Source organism: Lagopus leucura, unplaced genomic scaffold (genome assembly GCF_019238085.1).
Source record: "Lagopus leucura isolate 7727_CA_CO unplaced genomic scaffold, USGS_WTPT01 Super-Scaffold_100002, whole genome shotgun sequence".
NCBI lineage: Eukaryota > Metazoa > Chordata > Aves > Galliformes > Phasianidae > Lagopus > Lagopus leucura.
In genome coordinates this window covers 33,593,263-33,619,945 of record NW_024962263.1, presented here as the reverse complement: position 1 = coordinate 33,619,945, position 26,683 = coordinate 33,593,263, and the positions used below count along the sequence as shown (strand labels likewise).

General features: G+C 43.1%; 3 protein-coding genes across 4 annotated transcripts; 1 reads left to right on the top strand and 2 right to left on the bottom strand.

Annotated features, from left to right (window-relative positions):
- Positions 1 to 5: 5 nt before the first annotated feature.
- On the bottom strand, positions 6 to 5,053 carry TDP2 (tyrosyl-DNA phosphodiesterase 2; the record flags this gene model as incomplete). The annotated part of the gene is made up of 6 exons (XM_042868907.1): positions 4,866 to 5,053; positions 4,716 to 4,798; positions 2,597 to 2,764; positions 975 to 1,066; positions 384 to 502; positions 6 to 11 (listed from the first exon to the last, which is right to left on the bottom strand). Coding segments are annotated over exons 1-6 (645 nt in total), but the record flags the coding sequence as incomplete, so codon positions are not given.
- Positions 5,054 to 5,079: 26 nt separating this feature from the next.
- ACOT13 (acyl-CoA thioesterase 13) lies at positions 5,080 to 12,119 on the top strand. Its single transcript, XM_042868821.1, has 3 exons — positions 5,080 to 5,244; positions 9,202 to 9,386; positions 11,427 to 12,119. Exons 1-3 carry the CDS (start codon positions 5,155 to 5,157, stop codon positions 11,578 to 11,580), a joined length of 429 nt encoding a protein of 142 aa, XP_042724755.1. The 5' UTR covers positions 5,080 to 5,154; the 3' UTR covers positions 11,581 to 12,119.
- Positions 12,120 to 17,241: 5,122 nt separating this feature from the next.
- Positions 17,242 to 24,607, bottom strand: CUNH6orf62 (chromosome unknown C6orf62 homolog). Of its 2 annotated transcripts, XM_042868820.1 has the most exons (6): positions 22,437 to 24,607; positions 20,877 to 21,053; positions 19,978 to 20,100; positions 19,077 to 19,211; positions 18,419 to 18,545; positions 17,242 to 18,341 (listed from the first exon to the last, which is right to left on the bottom strand). In XM_042868820.1, exons 1-5 carry the CDS (start codon positions 22,563 to 22,565, stop codon positions 18,420 to 18,422), a joined length of 690 nt encoding a protein of 229 aa, XP_042724754.1. In that variant the 5' UTR covers positions 22,566 to 24,607; the 3' UTR covers positions 17,242 to 18,341; position 18,419. The 2 variants fall into 2 exon arrangements, with proteins under 2 accessions (XP_042724754.1, XP_042724753.1); XM_042868819.1 differs by having other exon boundaries at positions 17,242 to 18,545; positions 22,437 to 24,605.
- Positions 24,608 to 26,683: the final 2,076 nt, after the last annotated feature.

The following is a 26,683-nucleotide window of genomic DNA, read 5'->3' as shown; positions in this document are numbered from 1 at the left end:
GATATGTTCACCTGTACATGAAACAAAACAGGTATGCTATTTTCCACACTGTGATACGAAGATCATAGACAAAAAGTAATCAGAAAATAAATTAATGAATGACAGAACTCTGGTTAATATTTGTTATAAATTGGAGAAGTGCCTTAGAGGAGGATCACAGGCTTCTAATTTGTTTTCAGAGGTTATCAGTTGTGAAAACAAAGTACAGCCAGCAATGTAAGAGACTTAATTTTATTAGTACCAAATGCAATTTGATTCATATGTTTAAAGAAATGTTTATGCTCTGTGTAAGACTGCCATCGAATAAGGCCAGCCCAACCCTTTCTGTGATTCTATTGTTGTGAAGACAGACACACAGCTGTAGTACTGGCAGACTGACTCACATGCACAACCAAAAGGTTCCTCATCATGGAAGTGGTTGGAAAACGTATTATCTCCTGCTTTAGTACTTTCACTCTGGGCTTCTTCAACAGCATGGCAGTGAAATAGCCATCTACATTACCTGGAGAGGAACAGGCAAATAAAAGGTCATGGACATCTGCCACAGGATAAAGTTAAAGCTCTTCCACAGATCTCATTATTATCATCTGGGAGAAAAATTCTAATTTGCAAGATGTACAAAATGATTACTCAGAAGTTTCTTAACAGTGGTGTGAATATGTTTTTAATACAAATGTTTAAGCAACTACTCATCTGTGGTGCTTTTTGGGATAATTTTGCTATCAGCTTTTCAAAACGTGGGAAAAAAAATATAAGTATATAAAAGACCATCGGTCAAGCAAACCTTTCACAGGAGTAATTTGCATCCAACTATATGGTGGTAGTAAAATAGAGCAAGTAATTTAAATGTTTCCTTCGTCATCTTAGTCTTTTCAGTTGCTACAAGAGGTCAAAGCTTTTGGCAAGGAAGACAGAACAAAACTGTACTTGTTTTTTCCAGTTTCTGTCTTAAGAAATTGAGGTTTACTTTGTACCTGGAATAATGGTGTAACCGCCTGCTCTCCTCTGCAGAATACACAGATATGGTGGGATAACCTCCTGTAAAAACACGACATCTGGGCTGTATCTGAAATCAGCAAAACAAGTTTTGAAGTTAGCTACTTCAAAAGGTAACATTATTACACTCTGATGTCAAACACAACAGGGTCAGAGATTTCAGGTGCATTTTTTCCTTATCTTCCTAGATATCTTAGATGTACTAATGATATATAATAGCACGTAGACATACCACTGATGCTGAAGCAGAAAACAATGACTATTATGGGCACAGTACCAACATGGCAATAAAACGCCCTACTTCCTTTAGACTTGAAAACATTTGCATAATTTTCAATTATTACATATGCAAGGAAATTTAACTTCAACAGCTGAAAAGCAGCTTTGGATCATACTATGCCACAGATAAGATTTCTAGGAAATTCTACCCTCCATCTCATTCCTTTAAAACAGATCCGTCTCAGCTAATCTGCCATTCGTCAATGCCAAGCTCCTTAGAGCTATGCCACCAGTAACAGCACATGTGGGGTAGGACTCCTGAAAGTCTCTTTTATAGCTGCCCTTTTTTGTTACACTGCTGAATAGACCTTCTCTAGGCAGTCAGAGGACAAATTTCATAGAATCACAGAATGGTTTGGGTTGGAAGGGACCTCAAAGCCCATCCATCCCCACCCCATGCTGTAGGCAGGGCTGCCCCCCACCAGCTCAGCTATCCAGGGCCCCATCCAGTCTGGCCTTGAGCCCCTCCAGGATGGGGCACCACAGCTTCTCTGGGCACCTGTGCCAGCACCTTCTTAACATCTAACTTAATCTCATTCTTTTTCAGTTTAAAGCCATTCCCCCTTGTCCAATCACTATTAGACTGTGTAAAAAGTCACCTTCTTGCTTATAAATTCACTTCTACAGGAAAAAAAAAAAAAATCAACACATTATTAAAAATCAAGAAAAAAATCAATTTAGTTAAGAGTTTCTGCTGGGCTCAGAAGAACCAATTAACATTTGTTTAAACCAATTTAATTTACACTGATAAATTACCATATTAAGACACACCAATTTATGCAATTATCAAATTAATCATAAGAGTATTAACAGGAAGCTTCAAATGGTACAACTATAAAAGGCAATCACAGATACTACTGCTTTCATATTAGCTTGCACATTATCATCCTTTATAGATAAGTAACAGTACTGGCAAGGGATCCATTTTTCAAACAACAAATCAAACAAAGAATGCTGGTGGTCCTCCAAATGCTCCAGAATGAAGTTACTCACACCAGCAGACTGAAGCAAACAAGCTTCTTGCATTTTCACCCTCTTCTCCTGTACAGGATGGAAGTATGAAGCATGCTCCTGACACAGGCATAAACTTGATGTAAGCAATACTGTTCGTTACCAAAAGATTTTTAGTCACTGCAAAGTCTTTAACTTGAAATGCTGCACAAGCTCACACCTCCTCCAATCAGTCTTAAGATTTGTATGACGACTTCATTACTGCGTCTAATCTGAAGATAATTTGGACATGAAGATTTTTTCATTATCTAAAATGAGAAGCTCACTTTAAGGTGGGTACATAACAATACAAAGACAAAGCCATGCTTACAATGTCAGGTACGAACAGACACCTCTAGCTCGCTCCTGCAGATTTTCCAGGTCCAGCCCATCAATGTTCCAGGTTATCAGCGAGAAGCTACTGTCATCATCTTGTTGCTTGGAGCCTGCACTGCTGCTGCTGGTATTACTTGCAGTTTCATCTGCTGTGAGGTCAATACTAAAGAGACATTGTTTGTCATCATGCATAATATTATTCTTACTGCATTTGCCTCTCTTATCTTCTAAAATACAATGTTTTACACCCATCACAATTTACAGACAACCATATAAAACTTTCCCAACAAGTAAATTAACGTGAAGTGATTTCTTATTGTAATTCAGAAGATCAGTAACTTTAATCACATGGAGCCTTTTCTTCCCCTTCCTTATAGATACAAAATAACATCTTCCATTCCAAATTAAAATTAACTGGATGGCAACCAACTCTATCCAATGCACCTAAGGAATTCATTTCTTTCACCGTGCCAGGGGCAGACTGTGCATGTAAAATCTGCAAACATTCTCCATCATACTAGAAACAAAGACTGCAGTCAAGCCCTTGTTTTTATGAGCCCATCCTCATAATGCAGCGGAGGTTTCTGAGCTCCCCTTGGGCAAGGGCAAACTCAAAAAAACCATGCAACAAGATAGTCATTTTCTTGGGGAATATTCACCCCAAATTGCACTTCAGAAAAGCACCATCAAGGTATGAGTGCCCAATCCAGTCACTGCCAGGGGACTAAGTCTCTAAAGAGGACTCTACCAATGAAGCATGGCCCAAAGAAAATTCCTTTAGTAAAGTGAGAATGTAAAACAAATGATGTTCAGTAGTATACCTAAGTCTGTTTCAGCTGCTGGGATACTGCAGTTTGATAATATCTATTCCCTGGTATTGTGCAGTCTAGAGGAGAGGAGGCTTGGGGCAGACCTTATTGCTCTCTACCATGACTTGAAAGAAAGTTGTGGCAAGGTGGGAGTCAGCCCCTTCTCCCAGGTAACAGTGATAGGATAAGAGGTGATGGTCTCAAGTTGTGCCAGGGGAGGTTCAGGTAGGATATTGGGAAAATTTTCTTCTCTGAAATAGAGGTGAGGCAGTGGCACAGGCTGCCCAGGGAGGTGGTGAGGTCACCAACTCTTAAAGTGTTCAAAAACAATGTGAATGTAGCTCTGAGAAACATGATTAGTGGGCACGGTGGGGGTGGGATGATCTTAGAGATCTCTTCCAACCCTAAAGCTTTTACGCTTCCTAGAACACAGTACTGTTTTCTTATGTTGTACTGAACTAATAGTACAAGATTACACTGCCACACAAGTCCCAGCCAACCGTGAGATGTGCACCACAGAGCTGAGCAGCAGCTTGCTAAAAGCATGCTGGGAAGCCAAACACCCTGCAGCAAAACATTAGCACATAGTTGCACTCTTCTCTCACCAGGAAGCCCACAGAGCCCTACCTGTACACCCTGCTCAAGGCAGAAACCACAGTGCAAAGACAACAGGGGAGAAAAGAGAAAGTTTTCCACTCAGAGAGTGGTCACACACTGGAACAGGTTGCCCAAGGAGGTTGTGGATGCCCCATCCCTGGAGACATTCAAGGCCAGGCTGGATGTGGCTCTAGGCAGCCTGGGCTGCTGGTTGGCAACCCTGCACATAGCAGGAGGTTGAAACTAGATGATCACTGTGGCCCTTTTCAATCCAGGCCATTCTATAATCCTGTGAAAAGGTGTCTCCAGTTTGATGCAGTCATCTTCTGACTCCATCTGTGGAATGATGCTTGGTAAGATTCTTTTTTTCATACGATTACATGAAAAAAGATATATGATTCTATAGAGCCATAGAATCACACACCCACTGACCACATCCCCCAGTGCCACATCCACACAGTTCTGAACACCCCCAGGGATGCTGGCCTCACCACCTCCCTAGGCAGCCTGTGCCACTGCCTCACTGCTCTTTTGGAGAAGAAATTCTCCCTAATATCCCATCTGAACGTCCCCGGGAACAGCTTGAGGCCTTTCCCTCTCATCCTATCACTGTCACCTGTGAGAAGAGGCCGACGTCACCTGGCTTTCCGGTCGAGCTGTTACCAAACACAGCTTGTTTTCAGCTATAAAGACCAGAGGGGCACTCACCAGCTGCCGGGCCCCGCCGAGCCCTCTCCTGCTGCCGCCGCCTGCTCATTCATTGGCGCCTCGAAGAAAGCGTCCAGCGCCCTCTGAAACACAGAGGCAGAGTACAGAGGAATGGCGGCCGCTCCCCTCGCCCCCCGCCGCCGGCCCTACCTCCAGGTGCCAGCCGCTGCTCGCCAAGAAGCCGCTCGCCACTGCCTCGTCGCTGCTGGTGACGGCGGCGAACTCGGAGCATAGCACTTTCCTCCGCTTGGTGAGCCGCAGCTCCTCATCCTCCTCCCCACGCCCCGCCCGCGGGGAGCGTGGCTCGGCCCGCGCCTCCAGCTCCATGGCTCTGCGGGCGGGGCGGAAGCGGGGCCGAGCCGTTCCGGGCCGCGCCGCGTCATAAGGCGCCGTGACCGGACGCCGTGAGCGGGTGCCGTGATCGGGCGCCGTGACCGGGATGGGCAGCATGCGCGCCACGGTGGAGAGCATGCGAGATGCCTTTAAGAACATGGTGAAGTCGCAGAACTTCGACAGGGTGCTCGGCAAGGTAGGGCGGGCTGACGAGTCCCTGCTCCCCCAGGGCGGTGGGAAATAGGAGTGGTGTGCGTAACGCTTCCTTCGTAATGCCGATGGCCAAGGTCGCTTTTAGGGTTATGAAGCGTTGAAATGTTGTTACTGCTCTCTGCTTAAAAATAAAAACGAGTGCCCATCATAACAGATACCTTGAAGTTATGCTGAAAAAGCAAACGTGTCACGGGTCTGCGAGCTGCCGGCAAGACTCAAGTGTTAGGAACTGTGGTGGTCTGGCGCTGCTCTGCAGTCACAGAGTTATAGAAGGGATATTACAGTAAGGTGATGCTACAGTACAATTAAAACATGGTTAAAATGGTGTTACTATGTCTATTACATATGGTAGCGCAGCTGATGTGTTCTCCCACAAAGCAGTTTCAGGGCCTTCATTAAGTTTTGCAGAGCCAGGGTTCTGGTTCTGGTGTTACGTTGTCTGTGTGTGCGTGGAACCCTGCTGTGCAGAGATGAAGTGAATGCCTCTGAGCAAACAGCCCTACCAGAACCTTTGTTTTTTGAGTTGGAGGAGCAAAACTGAGAGCAGAAGCAGTATTTTCCTTGTCAGCTCCATCACTTGATGCTTAAAGAAAGTAACTGTTTTCAAAGGGGAAGGTCTAGACTGGATGCGAGGAAAAAGTTTTTTACAGTAAGAGTGATGAGGCACTGCAGCAAGTTGCCCAGAAAGGCTGTAGATGCCCTGTCCCTGGAGATGCTCGAGGTCAGGCTGGATGAGGCTCTGAGTAACTTCATCTAGCTGTAGGTGTCCCTGTTTGTTGCAGGGGAGTTGAACTAGATGGCCGTTAACAGTCCTTCCCAACTCAAACGATTCTATGAAAGCAACTATCGTTGTGTTTCCCCTAGACATTTTGGTCTTATGTGTAGAAAGTATAATGCTGTAGGAAGCTCATAGAGTTGTAAAGAGTCCATTAGTTACAATGACTTCAATCAGTTCCTACTGACATCTTCACCCTGCTAATTCTACTCTTCTTGCACCTTAAAATTCCATTAGTTGGATAATGGGTGCAGCACTCAGCTAAAAAAGGTAACTTGCTGTAATTCAGCCTAGAGAGGCAAGCTTCTTACCTTTTTGGGGGGAAATGCTGTGATTTGTTCTGAAACCCCCTTCTAGAAGCAGAAAGCTATAAAATCATAGTTTTGTTTGAATTTCAAGCATCTGCTGTTGTCATAACCAGCTGAGTAGATGTGGGGAGAGCAACGGATGTTGTGTACCTTGATTTCAGCAATGCATTTGACACTTTAACATCCTTATAGGTGAACTTAGAAGTGTGGGATAGAGAAGTGGACAGCCATGTGGGAGAGCTGGCTGACTCACTGTGGCCTTCCAATATTTAAAAGGAGTTCATAAACATGAAGGAAATCGACTTTTTATGAGGGTAGATAGTAAAAGAGCAAGGGGGCATGCTTTTAAAATAAGGGAGATGTACATTAGATGTCAGGGGGAAGTTTTTTAGTCAGAGTGGTCAGGTGCTGGAACAGGTTGCCCAGAGAGGTTGTGAATGCCTCATCTCTGGTGGTGTTAGGGCCAGGCTGTATGGGGCCCTGGGCAAAATGATCTAGTACTTGATGTAGTGGCTGGCGACTCTGCCTGTGGCAGGGGATTGGAACTTGATGATCCTTGAGATCCCTTCCAACCCATGCCATTCTATGATTCTATGACTGACAGAGCTCACTCAGAGAGTAGTGATCAGTACAGAGTCTGGTTGGAGGCCTGCAGCTACTGGTTTTCCTTAGGGGTCGGTACTTGGTCTGGTCTTATACAACAGCTTAATCAGTGACCTGGATGAAAGGATAGCGAGACCTGGACTGGCTGGAGAGCTGGGTATAGAGGAACCTGATGAGGTTCAACAAGAGCAAGTTCAGAGTCCTACACCTGGGGAGGAATAACAGTAAGGTTAAGGGCTGACCTTCTGGAGAGGAGCTCTGCAGAGAGGGATCAAGGGTGTCCTGGTGGACAGCAGGTTGGCCGTGAACAAGCAGTGTGCCCACATGACCAAGAAGGCCAATGGTATCCTGCGGTGTGAGCAAAAGAGCATGGCCAGCAAGTTGAGGGAGGTGATTCTCCCTCTACTGTGTCTTGGTGAGGCCACATCTGGAGTACTGCATCTAGTTCTGGGCTCTACAGTTCAAAAAATACAGGGAACTTCTGGAGAGTCCAGTGGAGGGCTGCAAAGATGATTAAGAGCCTGGAGCATTCTCCAATACAAGGAGAGGCTGAGAGACCTGGGCCTGTTCAGCCTGGAAGCTGAGAGGGAATCTTATCAATACTTTATAAATATCTAGAGGGTGAGGCCAGGCTCTTTTCAGTGGTCCCAGCAACAAGATAAGGAGCAACAGGCACATGCTGGAACATGGAAAGTTCCATATGAATGTGAGGAAAAACTTCTTTACTTTGAGAGTGACAGAACAATGGAACAGGTTGTGGAGTCTCGTCCCCTGAAACGTTCAAATTCCTCCTGGACGGTTTCCTGTGCACCTACAGTAGAGAAATTGCTTTAGCAGGGAGTTGGTCTAGATGATCTCCAGAGGTCCCTTCCAGCCCCTAAGATCCTGTGATTCTGGGAGCTACCTGAAGCTTTTCTTACTTGAGATTCCTTTCCTGTTCTGGAGAGGACAGATTTTAGGCTGAGACTTTTCAGCTCTAGCATCAGAGGAATTTTCTGATTTAATTCCAATGTAGTATCCACATAGGGCTTAACATCTGTGGGTTTTAACTGGGATGTGACTGGGAGCTGAAGCAGCTCACTGAGATACATGGGAGGACAGGCACAGAGGCTTTGGAGATGTACAGATCAGCAGCTCGAGCTGTGTACGTCCTAGAAGCATTCAAGTACCTGACTACTGCTGTCAGGGGAGAAGGCAGCAAGTGTCAGATGAGAGACTAGATGCCATCCTTGCTGATAGATTGGAATGCTGCCTAAAGGCAGTGGAAGCTATCATCTGCTGCCAGTGTCAGGCATTGGGAAAAGATCCTAATTGCAAATTGTCTGAAGCAGTGTATTGCAGCATGGTTGTTCCCCATACGCTTGGGATCTTCATTGGTCAGGGTGCTATTTTTACACTGGGACATTGCCTCAGTGGTTTCCCCTTTTTTTTTTTTTTTTTTTCCATTTGAAGTTGGACTGAGTGCTCAGTTACCACTTATCTTGCTATCATATCAGGGAGTTTAACTGGAATTGTGCTCTTATTGTGCTCATTATAACTAAGCAGTGGTGAAACTGGAGACATTTCAATCTTAAGAATAAAGAGAATAAGTCCAGTTGCAATTGTATGGAAACACTGAAATTAAAAAAAAAAAACCCACAATTCTTTGAGATAACAAATCAGAAAAAAATAGTAGGAATTACTGTAAATATTATGTCCATATTTCACTTGTGGCAGTCTAAATGTTCTTCAAAGTATTTGCTAAAGCGTAAGTATATATATATATATATATATATATATATATAGTACTTACCCCAGGTCTGCATCTGTCTTCAGAATTTGAATGTAGTGCTACTAAATGCAGAGACTAGAGTAAAATAATTTAAGCAATTGAAATGCAATAACATCTTGGTCTCAAAAATCCAGCTGCTTTTGTTGATTACATGGGGAAGTGTAGTTCCACAAATGCTCTGTGATTTTCTGTGTAACACCTTTCTATGTAACACCTATAGAAGTGGTACGTAAATTATGGTGCTGTAGTACATTATGATTCAGTGTTGGATAATTGTGCCCAGGAATGCAAATTTCAGTTCATGTAGGCCAATGGTATTGGCTCAAAGTTTATGGAAACATCTAATGTGACAGTTAAATTACTATGTTTTATGTCTTTCCATCTGTTTCATGAGTCCAAAATACTCCTTTCAGCTTGATTCAGGGCAGCACCTGGAGTTGGTACTCTGTCAGTAAGCTCTTTATTCCATTTTTGGTTATACAGGTGGAACTTCTTTCTGCAAGTCCAGGAAAAGTTGTGTGTGAATTGAAAGTGGAGGAGGAACATACCAACAAACATGGCACACTACATGGAGGTTTGACAGCCACGCTTGTGGATGTGATATCAACAGTTGCACTGATGTACACAGAAAGAGGAGTGCCTGGGGTCAGTGTGGACATAAACATCACGTAGGTATCTTCCACTGTGCCTAGCAGAACTTACTAACTTTTCTGCCCTGACAAGGTATTGACTCTGTTATACTTCCCTTATGTGTTGTCTGTCTGCTTTAAAAAGGTGTCTGAAGTCTTGTTTTTAATAAACTAAGCTGTGGGTGGAGGGAAGCATATCTGAGGATATTGCCAGTTGGCTGCAAAATTTGAGTCAGTTTTTATTTATTATGTGCATTGATACCCATTCATTCATAGAATGTTAAAGGGGTGCTACATGGTAAATTTTAGTGTTACACAATTGGCTTATTTCTTTGCTTGGGCAGATTTGTTAGTGTCCTCAAATAGCAAAATGTAGGCCAAAGAGCTTTCAATAAACCCTTTTTCAGCGTTAGTCCAAGATTAAATAAGGAAACATTTTAGCTCTGCGTTACACTCAGAGGATAAACTAAAAATTGAGTCAGAATTTCTCACTGACAGAAGATTCCTTTACTCTAGAGTGTTTGATTGAGAATAGTTCTTCCTGTAATGCAATTTTGAAATAGTACCTTCAAAAAAAAAAAAGTCTGAAACCTTTGATCGTGCTGTTACAGCTTGTCAGCTTTGCTTCATTACTTCCACTGAAGAGATTATGACTACTAAAGTAGTCCTACTTGAAATAACTGGTACTGAGCACTAAAAATCTTGGAGAAATAACTCACAAAAAAAAAAAAAGTAGGGAAGTATGTAGGGAGTGATCTGTATCTTTACCAGATGCTTTCCTTTCTCCCAGTGCCTTCTGATTTCCCACTGGTAATGTGGGACTGGAGCTTTCCACTGACACTGTGATGACCAGGAAATTTCTGGAAATAAAAACTTGAAATGCATATAAGATTAATTGCCTTGCAGCAGTGTAGTGAGAGACCAACATTTTAATTATTTATACCATCCTCATGGTGTAAATGCCTGCTCAATTTTAAAAAGCTAAAATCTCAATATTCTCTGCAGAGGATCCAAAATAATCAAGTAGCATAGAGTTTAGGAAATATGAGGGTCAAAAAAAACCTTTAAGTATTGCAGTGGAGTACTGCTTGCAATGATAATTGATATTGGATATCAAATATAGCTATAGTCCATTTTGTTTTCCTTTAGAGGAAGGATCTTTTTTAAAAGCTATCATGAAAAAGCTATTTCAGTAATGGAATGAACAGGGAGAAACAGAAGGCTTATTTATTTAACTCACAAGAGGATCAGCAGCCTCTGGGAGGCTGAGTCCCTGCCCCCTGAAAACTAATGTTGCTTGTGCAACAGCAGTATGAGACATGATCAGCATGGTGTTGTGCATAAAAACAGTCTGATGAAGTTCTGTATACAGCACTTACACAGTCTCCTATGCAAACATATGAGTAGCATTCCCTTACCTCAGGTCAGGGCTGGATCACATTCCTCCTGATTCTTTCCCAGCTTTCTGTGGTAAAACTTCTTAATTCCTGGACAGTGTGTTTTCAGAACACACCCACACACTTATGTAAATAAAACAAAAAGTCATGTAATGAATGGAAATGGAGTTAAACCAGGGAAGTCTTGAAAGCCTCCCAAATTTCCATGGCTTTTCTCTGTCCAGGCTATGAGAAGCAGTTAACCTGTGATTACGTTCTACACAGAAATGACTGAAATCCTGGATATGTTACTTGCAGAGATATTCTGCAGAAACCAGCCAGACTGGTTTAGAAAGGCCACAAGGAGCCTGCAGTGGCTAGAATAGGACTTGGAGGTGAGCTTGTATCAGATTTTCAGTACCTAATTCTTCCTGGTCCAAAAAGGACTTTTTGTGAGAACCATGTGAGGGGTTTCTTTCTATCCTCCATTTCTTCAGAGAATGTTATTCCAAACTACCACTGCAGTACTCTGGAGGAGTTCAAGGACTTGAAGCAGCAGGGATTTTCAAGCAGGCAGTTATAAGTATATGTGACTATTACTTGGTTTTGCTTAATTCCATTTATGATAATCTAAAATGAAGAAATAGCCTTGGATTTGTGCTTTGCACAGACCCTTACTTGTTTGTTTTGTTCTTTGTTTAAGATACACCTCAGCTGCTAAAATTGGAGAAGAAGTACTGATTACGGCTCAGATTTTGAAGCAAGGAAGAAATCTTGCATTTGCCAGTGTGGATCTAACAAGTAAGGCAACAGGAAAGTTAATTGCGCAAGGCAGACATACAAAGTATATGGGATAGTAATGCAACAGACTTCAAAAACAACAGCATTGGGTTAAGAATCCCATCTAGAACAATCTTCTCACGCAATGACAATCTCCACACTTTTGATTGTATAACATGAATTGCTCTCTGTTCTGTGATAAATGAAGCAATTTATTACCATCAAAATGGTTAAAAGCCTAAAATTAATACCTATTTGGGATGAAAAACAACACAATAGCATAAGAAAGTATCTGTTTGGACTTTGAGGGTCAATGTAACGAAGAAAAAGGTTTTGGAACAGCAGTATGGTTTACTAGCAAGACAGTGTTAAAGGATCTGGTATTTGTTTTTGCTGTGATGTAGCCACGTGAGTAAGCAGTCCACCCTCCAGGCTTATGACTATTGCATTCACACACTACAATGTATGCTTACTAACTGTTCTGTAGGAGGATAGTGAAGGGTTCTTGTAAGCAACTAGTTTCATGTTATGGAAAGTGTGAAGCAAGATAATACAAAGCATAATTCACTGCTACTGTAACACGTTCAAATCTTTTCAATAAAGCTTTCCGAAACTACCTTTTTAAAGGCTTTTATCTCTTTGTTTGAAATAAAAGCTTGTTAGGACAGAGTGGCTGAGAGTGGGTGCAGTGGAACAGGCATACGCCAGTTCACCCAAGAAATTTATTTTCTCATTGATTCTCTTTGTGAATGTTCAGCTTCAGTATGAGAGCTTTCCAACTCTTAACTAAAATTATGTCTATATTTGTTTCAAAAAATCAACAGATGAGACTCAGAAGTGTGTGAAAGGGATTTCTAAAAGTCTTGTGTCAGGCTCAAAATTGAAGGCTGTGACACATGTTGAATGGGACAGAGAATACTGTTGCATCAGCTAAGACTCATCTCCTCTTGCACTGCTGTTGACAGGTGTAACAGCTTTCCTTAAACAGCCTTGCAGAGGCTCACCTGTCATCTACCACACTGCAAGAAAAAATAGCAATGGCCAATGCACAGTGCAAGTTTTTATAAACCATGCCCTTAGTTTTGCTCCAGTGGAAGATGTGAAATTAGCATATACAGTGATAAAGTGCAAGCTCAGTCTTCGGTGATTTCAGCTTTGTGACTGAATATACATTCCATGCATTTCAAACTTTTTTGTGCATTCTCAGTGAATATATGGTATCACCTGTTCATGCAGACCAATTACCATCTGTTTTGATTATTATCAGAAGCAAGAGAGAGGGTTAAGAATGACAGAGGCATTTGAGTGCTAAAAGATTCAGACACACTTCAGTTAGCTGCATGCCTGAGCAACTCTGCAGTTGTGTAATTATCCCAGTGCAATTTAACACCTTTCCTCCATCAAAACTGGTTGCCTCAGTTAAATGGTCTCATTCTATCATGTAGTATTCATCATATCTACATAATCGCAATTGAGAAGTGTCTAGGCAAATTAGGAATAGCAAACTTCAACAAGTAAACAGTATCCTTGTGTTCCTATTCAAGCCTAGCAAGGACAGTTGCAGGCTGAGAGGGAAATCTTGAAATTACAAGTGAATTCTTTTCTCCCTTGTAACAGAACAGTCTGTCATAAGGTACACAGCATTTCAGTGCTGCCTAATTAATAAGAGGGACATCACTAACACACTGACCAGTTGTTTTAGAAGCAGTTCATTAAAATCATTAATTTAAGACATCCTTGTCTGTTAGCCCTCTGTCAGCAACAGCGCTGATAATTTATTTCACAAAATAACAGAGTTTAAGGCCTTTGAAGGAATTGTTACCATTAAGATTGCTTACTTCGGGATAAGGTGTCAAACTTCAATTCTGAAGTGTTCTTTTGCTGCTTCCGCTCTAAACCTGCCTGTTAGAAAATCTGCATCTTATTCTAGCGAAGTCTGAAAGCAAAGAATGAGAAATAATTAGCATAATAATGATGAATAGCAAGTGATTCCAGCTGGCATCAGAACAAGCAGATCTCCTGTGGGGTTGACCTGGTTCTATCACTGCAGATTTAGGCATCATTCCCTTACAAGCAAATAAAGTGACAAGCATCACAAGACGGTCTCATCGTATTTGTATAAGAAATCACATATCCAGTAACTGACACTGGTAACCATCGTACCTTACAGATGACTCTGTCCATCCCGTGCTGTGGAGTTCATTGGTGGTTTTTGTTCTCCAACACATCAAACACCTACACAGTTTCCTACATGTCTAAAGATCTGTCCTTTCACAGGATCAAATTTTAAATAGTGGAATGACACATGGAACAGTTCATCTTTATCTCTGAAAGCAACTGCAGCTTCCTACTGTATGCAATATATTGGCCAGCTAACTGTTTCATGCTGGTTTCACATTATTACTGGCTGTTGCAGCAATACATTCAGACTGACACCTGAGTATTTGTGTCACAGTGGAACTCTGCATAACAGATCCCTTGGAAAAATAAGGAATCAACATAGAATCATTCCTCCCAGTATTTAAAACCAAGAGCCCAGATGCTAAGCAGAACAAAAACCAATTGCAGCCAAGGTGCTGTGAGGAGGGTTTTGTCATTAAGGATTCCAACTCTCGGTTAGAGGCAACTTGTCAGTGGTAAACTGAATAGAAAGGAGAATAAGGAAGTTAAACCTGTTTCAGCAGTACCCATCAGGACTCATTGCTGGTTTTTCAGTTGAAGCCACCTGCCACAAGTGGCTGAACACCTTCACCCAGGCTTCTCTGCCAATTTGAGTTAGTTGGTTTACGACTCTCAAACTGGCAAGCCACTTAAAGGAAACAGGGGGACGGAATTAGAATTAGGCTGTTAAGTAACTGTTCTGAACAGCAGCTAAATTCTGTTCTGCTGCATTGACTGGCTCTCAGCCACTGCCAGGAGATATGTAAGAACTTCTGCTTGCATTTTACCATTAGCCATTTCACAACTCTGTTCTGTCTGCAGAAATCATCTGATCAGTAGAAACAGAAACCCCCAAACCTCTCTGTTACCTCACTCTCCATGTGTATGGAGAAAGAGGGGCTCTGATTCCTGTTTCATTCCTTAAGAGTTCAGGGACAACATGCTGATAGTTACTGCCTTCATGATCTCGTAGTGCATTCACTGAATGACTGCCAATCCCATGGGCCCAAGTAGCCACAGCTGTGGGACACTGCAATACATGCAGTTCTCATTTAATGACAGCAAGTTACCTGGCATCTCTTACCAAAAGGAAAGCACTGGCTATCCTGAAAACTCCCCGCTGCTGCTTGCTGAAACACTACCTGGGCTGTATCACTGCAGAAGGAGGCTGTATTTTTAACACTCTTCTCCTTAAAACAAACAGTAGTTGCTCACATAGTTTTTCAGGAGCCCAGAAAAGCAGCTCGAAGAGCAGATGCCGTAGGCTCAGCATGGCTTTAGCATACAGCAATTGTGCTCAAATTACAAGCCCTTCCCATATGTAAATATTCTTCAAGCAGAAAAACTAGGTCATAGATATCTTCAGCCCTAAAAAGCATTTCAGTCAGTCATGCAAAAATTACACTTGCCTATCACTTGCTCTGCAGGTTAACTGAAGCAAGCTGATTTCGCTATCCCCATGCATTATCTGTGAGGGACATTCTGTTTCATATATGCTGCAAGGAAAAAGAACAAAACAAAACAAAAAACCACAAAGTAGACCCCCCCGAGGTGTAGATGGAACTGTAGCTTTCATAGTATTCTATTTGCCTCAAGACTTTAGCAGACAAACTTTCTCATCTTTGTAAAATTTGATTATAACTGTCTCTTATTACTTAATTCCAGAAAGCTTTCCCATAATCTGTAAGTTTATGCAGTTTCTGTACTTTCTGCTTTCCCTAACTGCAAAGCTGAAAATAGAAGCAGCTTTTCTAGTCTAATGCTAGAGAATAAGTAAATTTATGCCATGTCTGTGCTTACACACATGAAACAGGCAGTCTACAAATTCCTGACTTCAGTAACTTTCATACTACTGACACAGGAGCTTTAAAACAATCACAGGGAGGAACTTTAAAACAATCTTAAATGAATCTCCTAGCAGGGCATTCGAGTAATCTCAGAGAATCTTTTGAGAAGCAAAAAACCCCAAAGCAACTAAAAAGACCACTTTCTATGCAACCCTCAGAATCAGACTTAATATGAAACAGATTTCATTAACTACACGTAACTTACTGATTCAGCAAATGACAAGCACAAGAAAACACTGTTCTCCTGGCAGCAAAACAGGAATAGGCAAAGAAACCTGTAGAGTCTACAAAAGGGGAGTACTTAACAATATGCAGTTCACAGTTTGGTTTCTAAGCTGCAAGAGCACAAACTGAACATGACCCCTTATAGCCTGGAAAGGCAACCATATCTTGGGATCATGATGCATCAAAAGCAACATGGTCAGAAAGGAGAGGAAGTTGATCCTGCCCCTCTACTCTGTACTGGGAAGACCTCACCTGGAGCACTGTATCCAGATGTGAGTCTTCAGTACAGGAGAGACATGGAGAGGCCTTCATGTATTCACACACATCCCCACAGAAAAAAGTAATTAGGCTCACACAAACTATGCTTTGTAAGCATGAATACTGTGAGATTAAACCTACATTTTGAAGAACCCTATTAAGTCATTATGACAGAGGGCCTGAAACCATAAGCAAGGTATTGATTTCATTGATTCCAAAGGTGCTTTTCTTTTGCTACAGAAGCTAACAGAATAATGCTGACATTAGAAGATCCATTAAGAGTACAGTAACATCAAGCTTGATCTTTTTCCTCTGAAGTCATTCTACAGGCAGAGGAAGTTGCCTTCTAAAGATGCCCAATGATATGAACTCCTATACAATGAGATTTTCATCCTCTTGAGTCCGTTGTTTCCCTTTATCTTGACTACTTACAGAAGGCAGAAGTGCATCAACTCCATCTGACAGCACAGCAAAAAATATATTTGTTAGCTGTGTGGAACACATCACTTACCAGAATCAGTATTACACATCTACATTCTTCTCCCACAAAAGCATAGTTGCATTTAACTCCGGGATCATCATTACAAAGAACAAACAAATAACCAGTGCATCTTCTGCAACCCATACAAGACTCTCAAAGCAACTAAACTGAATTCATTTCTCTATGTATGACAGAAGATTGTAAATCAAGGATCATGCCAGGGTTGACACTGTACAAACTGTACAAATCCAACTAGGCCAGCATTGAAGGTTTTTGTTGCTGTTGTTTCTTGAAGTTGTTTTAGCGACTTCTTGCATCAGGAACTTGAAGATGTTTGCTTCACTAATCAAGGTAACTACACTCTTACAGGCATGAAGATGGTATAATTAGTTGGGAAACTAAGCACTACCTGCAGATATGTTGGTTGGCATTTTATACAGCAGAAATTTCAATATGATTTCTTTGTGAGGCATGCAGCTTTCAGGCAGTGTTTTTCTGGACTGTTCCAGTTTAACCTGTAGGATATTACGACCAAAGAACTAAAAATACCCATGTAGCGTACACTAGCATGCCAGTGATTCTGTGATTTCCAACAGCTGCTTTGCCATAGTAAACATTTTCCCTGTTTGCTAAAAAGAAAACCTTTACCGCTATGTTGTGTTAATCGTATCATCATTTTACAGTTTGTATTCTTTTTTTTTAACTGCTTGCAAAGGTGACACTGTCAAAAGGTAAGACACTAGTAAAGCTCACAGGATTTCCATGAATTAACACAGTTGTCTTTTACCTAATTTATTTAAGTTCCAATTTTTTTTTCCAATTTCAAACAAAAGCTAAATACAAGTTTTAAACAGGTAAGCACTAGCTTTATCCAAAGGGAGCAGGCTTATACAGTTTTACTCCAGTAAAGTACTCAACCCTTAATCAAAACCTTCTTTGTCATCGAAACTATACAGTAGTCTTTCTTTTATCATTGCACAATCTTAATGTTCTGTCAGAACCAACTTTTGACACTCCAAACACTATCTTACATTGTTTTATAACGTCTATTCCAAAAGAAAAAACCTCAACAGGTTTTCCATAAGAAATGTTTTAGAAACCAGTATTTCCTGCACAGTTCACCAGCAAGTCTACAAGTCTCAACTCTCAAGAAAAAATAATCCTCTACCAACATTGTTTCTGCAGCTATTATTTTATTTTATTTTTAGCTGCTTTAGCGACTTCAGACTCCAGGTCTGCCTCATCTGTATAAATGCATCCAACTCAAAAGAATACTTTCATACAGTTATACAGCAACTTGGGGAAAGAGATCCAAAATGAAAGTGCCAGTAAACTCATACATGGCCCAGCAAAAGAAAAAAAAAAGAGGCAAGAGATGCCTACACATTAAATGAGATGCTTTTTTTCCTTGCTTTAAAAGAAGAGAAAAAATCTTTCCCACGTTTACCTCCTATTGTAATAGCCACTTTTCTGTTCATTAACATGAATCTGATAGTGCTCTTTGATACAATCATTAACAGCTAAGCTGTAAGGCTTTTAAACCCTTTACATTCACTTCTCACCCTCCAAACACTGATGGTTAACACAGATGTTAGGGGACATGACCAGCACAAATGGGAACACCACCACAAATGATCACCTTGTGCTTTCAGATACATTTCAGTGTACAGTCCCTTCGTTTCACATTTTAGTAAGATGCTGATGCAGTGCAGAAGTATGCAAAGCATCCTCTCTTTCACAAGGTCCATGCAGAAAACAACTAAAAAAATTTTAAAGTTCTGAGATACAAATGACAAAAAAAAAATCCAGGATGATCAAGTTTCACAATGCATAGTGTTCTGAACATGAGTCCGTTTTCTTCTAAATCCTGAAAGAATAAAGTGGTGAGGAAAGTGAAAATTCACTGCTGCATTCTGTGATCTTCCCCATTTTGCTGGCCAGTACCTTACTCTGGCATGTAAGGACGGAGGTGATCCTCTATGGTACCAACCGTCCAGTGAGTGAGCTGCTCCTGTGGCAGGTACAGGCAGATGCTGCATAACTTGAAGATCGTAGCTTTGTTTTTTGGAGTCTACAGGCAAAGAAAACGCGAAGAAAAGCAATTAAACATGCAAGTCAACTCAGGACTAACAGGCAGACACTCAGTGCATTTAATAGCACGTTTGTGGCAGAACACAGCATTTAAAAGCCACTGTCTTTCACGCAGTCTAAACAAAAAACTCTGAATACCTAAAAATCTTCTCATTATTTTGTTCATTTTCCCCTCCAACCATTTTGGTAACATCGCACAAACTCAGCCAATACTTTAATATCTCCAAAACACTTCAGTCTATTTCAGAACTTTATGTTTTTGTATTAAAAATTACAGAACTGCGCAGCCAGATCTCTGCCCTGTAAATAGCTCATGCATGCGCAAATGCTATTTATAGCATGCTTCCTCTAAGAGCTGAAACGCAAGCATGAACGCACAATCAGTTTTTCCACATGGATATTTTGCAATACAAGTCACTAACATTCCTGAGAAGAAAAAGCATTTGATGAGTAAGACACTCCTAAAACACACTTTGGGTAGCACGGAAAACAAGGGACAGAGTAAGTTTACCTGCAAGTGCTGTCTGTCAATGAAGAGAAACACTGACTGGGTAGGGTTGTTGACAACAATTCCAGTCTTGTCCTTTCGGCTCAGAACATGCAGAAACTGTTTTTCGTAGTCACCGTGATGAAACTCAAACTTGGCCTGCATTGTGTGAGGAAGGGAAATATTTAACCAGCTAAAAATGCAAGTATTATCAATTTCACTCAATCTGGGGCTTTACAACCCACTGCTGTTTCTTTCCTTTTCTCATCTGAGAAAAAAAAAAAAAAAAAATCAGGAACCTCAGCAACAAGTACACACTTTAGTCTTGGCACAGAAGTTAAACTGCCTGGACTCATTCCAATGGCATTTATAATTCAAACCAAGGTGCAACTCTAACTGCCTACATAAGAAAAAAAATCAGCTTATTCTAGCAGAACATCTGTGCATCAGCTGTACAGCACATTTCTGTCAATAACTTACTACTGCAACTGAAGTTACTTTGATGTGTTGGAAATTTGTTTGTTTCAAGGCAAAACTACAATGCAATAATCCCACCTATTTCAGATCTGCTGCCATTTACAAAATACAGCAACTCGGGGGTACTCACAGAACCTTAATGACACATGTAGATAAAGATTACACTGTAGTGAGAAGAGCCATGTTGAATCAGTTACTAGAAACACTAAAACTATGAATCTGTCTATATGCGCCAGTTGGAAAGGTTCTTCGTGCTAAGATCACACTTCACGAAGCAGATCTCAGAAGACTGTTGTATAAATAAATCCAACTGGAACGCTTTGCAACATGCACAGAAGTCACAGACCTTATCACGGTTAAGCAAAGACAGTATTAAGCCTTCCCATCTTCCTCCTGCCTAGTCCCTTCTTCCCTACCCCAGATACATAACTTAAGGTAAAAACAATACCTGAACAGGCCTAAAGGGTTCATCAGATCCCTTCCACCGAGAAAACAGGAGACAGACTATCTTCTCAATGTCATTACGAGGCCAAAGAATGAAGTCCATCTCCTGGGTACAGCCGATCACATCCTGCAAATGATAGAGTTCTGTACTTAAGAGTCTCTCCATTAGTAGGAGATACTGATAAGCAGCTTGTCTATACAGGCTTATAATTAAAAGGCGATTCTTATTATCTTGTTTGTGTGGTTTTTTTTTCCACCATTAGTTTAACTCAAAACAACTATAATCCTCCTCACCCTCCAGTGATTTTTAAGTATCCAGTTAATATAAGTTCCAGCTTCAGGAAAACTATCATTCCTAGGAAAGGTTATTTGCTTTCCAGTATTCACCTAACAAAACCATTTAGTTCTATGTATATAGTTGTGTCAGTACATACCTATTAACAAATGCCAGCAAAAAACTACCAAGGCATATTTCAGTGAGACACATTAAAATAAAGCACAAGCACTGCAGATTTAAGAATTTCAGAAAGCATGTGCTAAGTTCTATGATGATTAAGCACTGCAATAGGCTCCCCAGGGAGGTGGTTGAGTCACCATCCCTGGATTGCTTAAAAACTGTTTGGATGTGGTGCTCAGGGACATGATGTAGCAGAGGATTAGAGTTAGGGTAGTACGGTTGGGTTGCAGTTGGACTTGATGATCTTGGATATCTTTTCCAACCTGAACAATTCTAAAATTTTAAGTTACCCTTCAAACTAGACCCTACAAAAGCAACCCTTCAGAACTCTCAGGCAGCAGCAGATGAGAAAATAGGGAAGCAGGATTAGCATCAAGATTCACAAGTAGTAGTACAAGAATTCAAAACTCAAAGTGAAACTCAGCAAGCATAAAGTATAACCCTACCCTGCGCATAGACTGGTAGCGGGGTGCATGAAGCTGTACTACATCCTTCTGCAGAAGCTCTAAGGAACTTTCCAAAGAATAGCTGGAATCCCGCACACCTCTCAGAATATTTTCTTCATAATTATTGGTCATGACTGGTATCACTTCAGACACTTCAAAAAGCGCTGACTTTTTCTTCTGCAAAAGAAAATACACATTGCATTAAGGTTACACTCTAGGTACTTGTAATTAATTTATTTCAGACTTCATAATTTTCTACTAGTATTCATGTACAAGGCCTCAGCTAGGACCTAGACACAAATCAGAGCAGAATCTGAAAATGTAGACATCTATTGGATCAAATATCAAGAGTCTACCTAGATGCTGTTAGAACTGAACTTCCATCATGCAGAATGCGTGACGTCAGGCTGACCAAGAGTCCTCCACAAGCTTTTATTTGCCAGTCAAATAAGCCTGGTGAAGTCTTTCCACCTCGACGTTTGTTAACAGTGGGAGATTGGCTTGTTAGAACCCCACCAACTAAGAAAATCCAGTTATCACTGACTAAACTTGTATTTCTTTAGAAATAGTGGTATCTTCTACTATCGGGAGAAGTAACACAGAAGGAAAAAAGAATGAACTGTCCTTTAAATACAAGCAAGTTCACTCAGCAGTCTCATTGCAAGAGACAATACCCAGAACTATGTCATACTATAGAAAGCTGGGTTTGAACAAGAATTGCTGAACAAACTGGACACAACAACTGTATGGAATTTTTTAAATGAAGTCCAGAGAACAGTCTTCATTAGAGAGAAGTAACTCCTACCAAATGTAAAGAACTATACATTTAGTTAAACGCTTTTAGTGCTCATGTACACGTTTCCTTATTTTGTCTGTTTAGGTGCAATTGGCTTCCATCTTCACTCAGTCAATTTGTTCAGTATGTTACTCTGAGCATCTACTTTTCCTCTCCTTCTGTGGACAGAAAAATCTTACAATTCTGGCTCTAAGTTGACATTAGAACACCAATGGGTTTCCCATTTTGGCTCACATTTACAGCCTCCAACAGCCTTCTACAAGACAGCTGAGTGAACAGACTTCCTCTTTTTCCCCCTACTTTCAGAAAAGGGGAGGCAGCTTCACATACGCCAACATCCTCGGGCCATTGCAACACTGCCTTTAACAGCCGCTCCCTTCAGCTGCCAAGTTCTCCCTTCTGCATTAACCAGATAAGTGCAGTAGCTTTGTCAATTGCACCAGTCAGGTCTCGTTTCTTAAGTGAACCATTTCACAGCAAACAATTATACAACTCAGACCATAATAAAGCTGAACAAAGTACAACATAACCTGTTCTTCCCCAATGCAGAAGCTACCAACTTATTTAATAATGCATTAGCACCCCCAGGATTACAGAACTACAAACAAGAAGGAAAGCCAAACTGACAATAAGAGCAAAGCAAATATCAATGAGCAATAAAAAGACATAAAACATTCACAGGAACAAACTACTGATAAAAGACTTGGCTCAGCATAGTTATCTTGCACTGCAACACAGAAGCAGATAAACAAGAACCAAGTTACCTTGTCCTTGAACACAAAGGCAATGTACATCTTGAATTCAAACTGGTCAGCTAAAGATTCTTTTTTCTTTCTAAGCTGAGCACGAAGTCTGTTCAGAGCTTGTTTCTTCCGGGAGTTTGGGTCCCCCATTTTGTTATATAGGTGGTACTAAAGCCTTTGGAAACTGTCGCTAAACTATGGGCACTTTTTCATAAGACTCAAGTACAACAGAAACAAGTCATTTTATTCCTGCTAATATGACTGAATAGATAAAAACACAAGTGCAACCCAAAACCGCACCTCAGGCAGTATCTTATGGGAATGTCATATTGGAAGGGTCAAGAAACAAAATAAGCAGTTGCCCAGCCATGGCTGGACAAGAGGTTTGACCATAAACCAAGAAAAAAAACTAAGAATTTTTAACAACAACAACAAAAAAATTTAACAGTTTGGCTGCAGGAATAAGTGGGCGAGAATGAAAAAACAAATCTTATCACAATTTATGTGTACAATAAAAAGCAACTGGCACAAACCCAATCCATGGGGGGGGTTATTTTTGCTCTGCTTACAAAAAAATGAAGCTGGTATTACAAACTGTGTTTCACCCCAGCCAGATTCATGACTCTACTGATTATTATTCTCAGATTCCCACTATTGCTGTGCTGCTTTTTACCCTTCGCAACGATTACACTTGGTGGACGGCAGAGAAAAGGGTGCAAAGGAGGAGTGCGCATCCTGGGAGGTATGACATTTCTCTGCCAACAAGAACAAAATCAACTACAGACAACACAGTGCTGGTTTGAAGGGAAGCAAAGAGAAAAAACAGCAGAGTCATTTCTAACTTCATCCTGCTCATCATCGGGCACGTCACTGCCCTGAGGCTTCTGCTGTCAAAGGGAAGAGAGAGCATGACAGCCACCGATGAGAAGCGGGCAGGGGTTGAGACAGTATTATCTCACCTAGAGACTAACACCCAAACGGACACCCCAAACCCTGACTCCTTCCCAGCAGGAGAGCCCTACATCCCCCGATGCCCCACAGGCTCCCTGGGCTGCAGATCCCGGGGGATCCTTCTCTCTCTGCTGCTGCTGCTGTGCCAGCAGAGCACTCGGCTAGCCGAGGCTGTGCATGACCGATGCTCCCTGCTTCTCCTTGAGCCTCCCTATGCAAGGCGGCAGAGGCTGTAGCGGGCGGCCCGTGCCCGGGACCTGGCACACCCACAGTAGCGCGACGCTTCCTCCTCTCACTTCATGGTCACGACTTGGAAAACATGGAGTTTTGCTTCCGCTTTCCTTGCCAAGCAGATTTCAGTGGCAATTTTTTTTTTTTTTGGCGAGGTTTTTTTTTTTTTAATCACAAGCCTAGGTTGTGATTTTAAACCTCCCAAACACCCTTCCCCCCAAAAAGCAAATCCCCAATTATCAGGTTATTTTCCTTCTCTCTCCGGACATTTTGCCCCCTGAGGTGTTTGATTAGATTAGCAGGGATTTAAAGGTTGGAGGTTAGCAAATTCGTCGGACCAGGTTAAAGACAGGGGAAAAAAATTCCCCCCTCCTCTCCTTACAAAGAAAAAAAAAAAAAAACAGAAAAAAAAGGAACTCCTCCCCCAATTTCCCCCTAACTGAAGCAAGAGGCTGAGAGACTCGGACAAGAGACCAGGGCCGTGGCTCGCTCGCTACCCGCAGCCGGCGGGCGCAGGAGGGGCAGAGGAGGCGGCGCTGCTAGCAGCACGGAGAGGAGCCATGTCAAGATAAAGCCACCAAGCCGCCGAGCCCCCCCATCCCCGCCGCAGTGGACACGGTGACCGGGCCGCCCGCTCTGCCGCTGCTCAGCCCCAGCCTGGTCCCCATAGTCTAGCTCAGCGCCCCGGTGCCGGGGAGTGGGGAAATGGTGGCGGAGAGAGGAAGAGGAGAAGGAGGAAGAGGCGACGGCGGCGGCAGCAACGGAAGGAGGAGGAGACGGCGGCGGGTCGCTGCGCTAGCGGCTCCCAAGGAGGGCGGCGGGCATAGAGGCGCCGGGAACGGCGGCGGAGGACGGAGACAGCCCGAAGGAGGACGAGGGCTCTCTTCGCCCAGGCGACCCTGGGACGTCCTCGGAGGCGACGGCAGGAGAGAGCGGGAGCGCCGCAGTCTGCGCCTGGCTGTCGGCACGGGAGCGAAGAAGCAGAGCAGCCGCGCGGCAGGAGCGAGCGCTCAAAATGGCAGCGCCTGAGTCACACAGGTGCCGCCCTGCCCGCACTGCGCAGGCGTGCTCGGCAGGCGCGTACCAAGCGCTCGGGCCCGCGGGGGAAAGGGATCCGGGTGCGGGTCGGAAGGCTCCGCGGCAGCCTCGTTAGCCGCGGGCACTCGCTTCTGGAAGAAATAAAGAGGAGACAACAAATGCGGCAGGGCTCCTCCGAGCCGTCAGCACGCCGAGAAGGCGGCTCTTGCCTGCTCCTTTGTCCCCCCGGCGTCCCGTGTCGCTGCCCTCGCGCCCCACGTGCCCCTGAGGGACGAGGACCCGGATGGAGTTGCAGAACGCTGCACTCGGGCCGGGGGGAGAACCGACCCCCCCTTACAGCGCTCCCCCTCGGTGGGAGCTGCCGGAGAGAGGTGGGCTCAACGAGGCGTGTGGTGGTCTCCTTATCAGGGTGGCCGCTTTTGTTTCATCTCACCGAGTGTTGGGTTCAGCTCAGAATGTGTGCACAAAGTACACTGCACGTGTGAAAATAAGTTGACCGCGAGACGCCAGATGGTGCCCACCTCCAACGTGGCTTTGCAGCAGCAAATGTGTGTGGCTGAGGTGCACCCTGAGGAAGGCTGCTCGCTTTTTTATCGCCCGAGCCTAATCCTTGAATAAAAATAGGCATTTCTATCTCCACGCTAGAAGGAAAGGTGTATGCTGCCCATCTCTTGGCTTCTCTGCCACAGAAGAGGCAAAGGCACACAGTTCATGTTCCCAGTTGCTCCTTTCATTGGTAACGCCCATAGGTGTGGGCATAAGGATCACATTCTATACTGTGTCCTGGCTCCTGACTGTCCATCCCTCTTTTCCACTCAGGGATATGGGGTAGAAAAGCCAAGCCTCCCCCCCCAGCACTGCCCAGAAGTAGACTGCTACTGACAGGCCTCAGGCTTGCCTTGTGCTGAACCAGGGCTGGCAGTGACCCACTATTTCACACCTGTACCACCGCTGCAGCCAAAAAGTATGGGGTGAAGGCACCCCTTCCACATTCCCTCTGGCAGTGTTCGTGACTCATCAGAACAGAAATGGTGTTAGGAAAGATTACAAGCAGAAGGCGAGTGCAGGCATTGGCTGTCTGGGCTGATTGTGTTTCAGAGCTCACAGAGCATGGCGGTGGGCTCTCTCTGATAAACTCCAGTAAATGTCAGTCTTTTATTTCCCCTGCTGTGACTTGGCTGTGCTGGTCTCTTTTGTTCTATCTGTTTCCTGTTGGTTATTTCCCTTTGGCTCAGCAATCCTTCGCACACTTTCCCTCTGACTCCTTCCTCCTGTCCGTCTCTGGCAGGGAGCTGTCATGCCTCAGCCCTTAGCTCTCGTCCTTACCCACCACAAGCCAAGTCCTCTGAGTCAGACCTCCATCTTGCCTTCCCTGTTGCAGGCGTGACCCAGGACACTCCCCTGTTGTTCTGAACAGAGCAGAAGCAGGCCATTTTTCATCCACTTGCAGCCTGCTCTTCACTCCTCATGGCAATGCCTGTAGAAAATAACCCTGTGAGTGGAGGTAGAAGCATGGCCTCTAACCAGCAGCACTATACATGAGCTCTAGATTGCTGGGACTGTTTCAAAATGCCTACCTTTTTTAGCCCACCCTTAGTGAGAGCCGTGTTTAGATTCCCCCTTGCTCAACTGAAGCAGTTTGCTTTGCTGCGCCACCCCATGCTGCGTTTTGCCCTGTGCTGCATCCACTGACTGCTATTCTGAGCTCTGAATCACGCTTGGCCTGTAACCCTCATTCTGACACACAACAGGCCTGGTGCAGCAGCACAGCTCTGAGGGATTGCTCTCTGAAGAACTGGCACCTTGCCCGCCTGCAGAGGAGAAAGCAAGGAGCTTTCTTCCAGCCCAGTGATTCCAGCTGCCCTCTCCAGTGCCATGCTTAGCAAAGGATATTTTTCTCCTTAATCACAGTCTAGTAAAGATATCCTGACGATCTTTACACAAACTAGTAGACCAACCAGCTCAAGTGCGTTTATTTTATGGGTGAATATACACACAGAAATATCTGCCCTAATAAAGCCATGAGTAATAGCTGTCTTGTCCTACTT

Excerpts from the sequence above, each read along its gene's own strand:
- ACOT13 (XM_042868821.1), top strand. The coding sequence starts at position 5,155 with ATGGGCAGCATGCGCGCCACGGTGGAGAGCATGCGAGATGCCTTTAAG. Across the intron at positions 5,245-9,201 it reads TCGACAGGGTGCTCGGCAAG|GTGGAACTTCTTTCTGCAAG; the intron begins GTAGGGCGGGCT and ends TTGGTTATACAG. Across the intron at positions 9,387-11,426 it reads AGTGTGGACATAAACATCAC|ATACACCTCAGCTGCTAAAA; the intron begins GTAGGTATCTTC and ends TCTTTGTTTAAG.
- CUNH6orf62 (XM_042868820.1), bottom strand. The coding sequence starts at position 22,565 with ATGGGGGACCCAAACTCCCGGAAGAAACAAGCTCTGAACAGACTTCGT. Across the intron at positions 21,054-22,436 it reads CCTTTGTGTTCAAGGACAAG|AAGAAAAAGTCAGCGCTTTT; the intron begins GTAACTTGGTTC and ends TTTCTTTTGCAG. Across the intron at positions 20,101-20,876 it reads GCTACCAGTCTATGCGCAGG|GATGTGATCGGCTGTACCCA; the intron begins GTAGGGTTATAC and ends TATCATTTGCAG.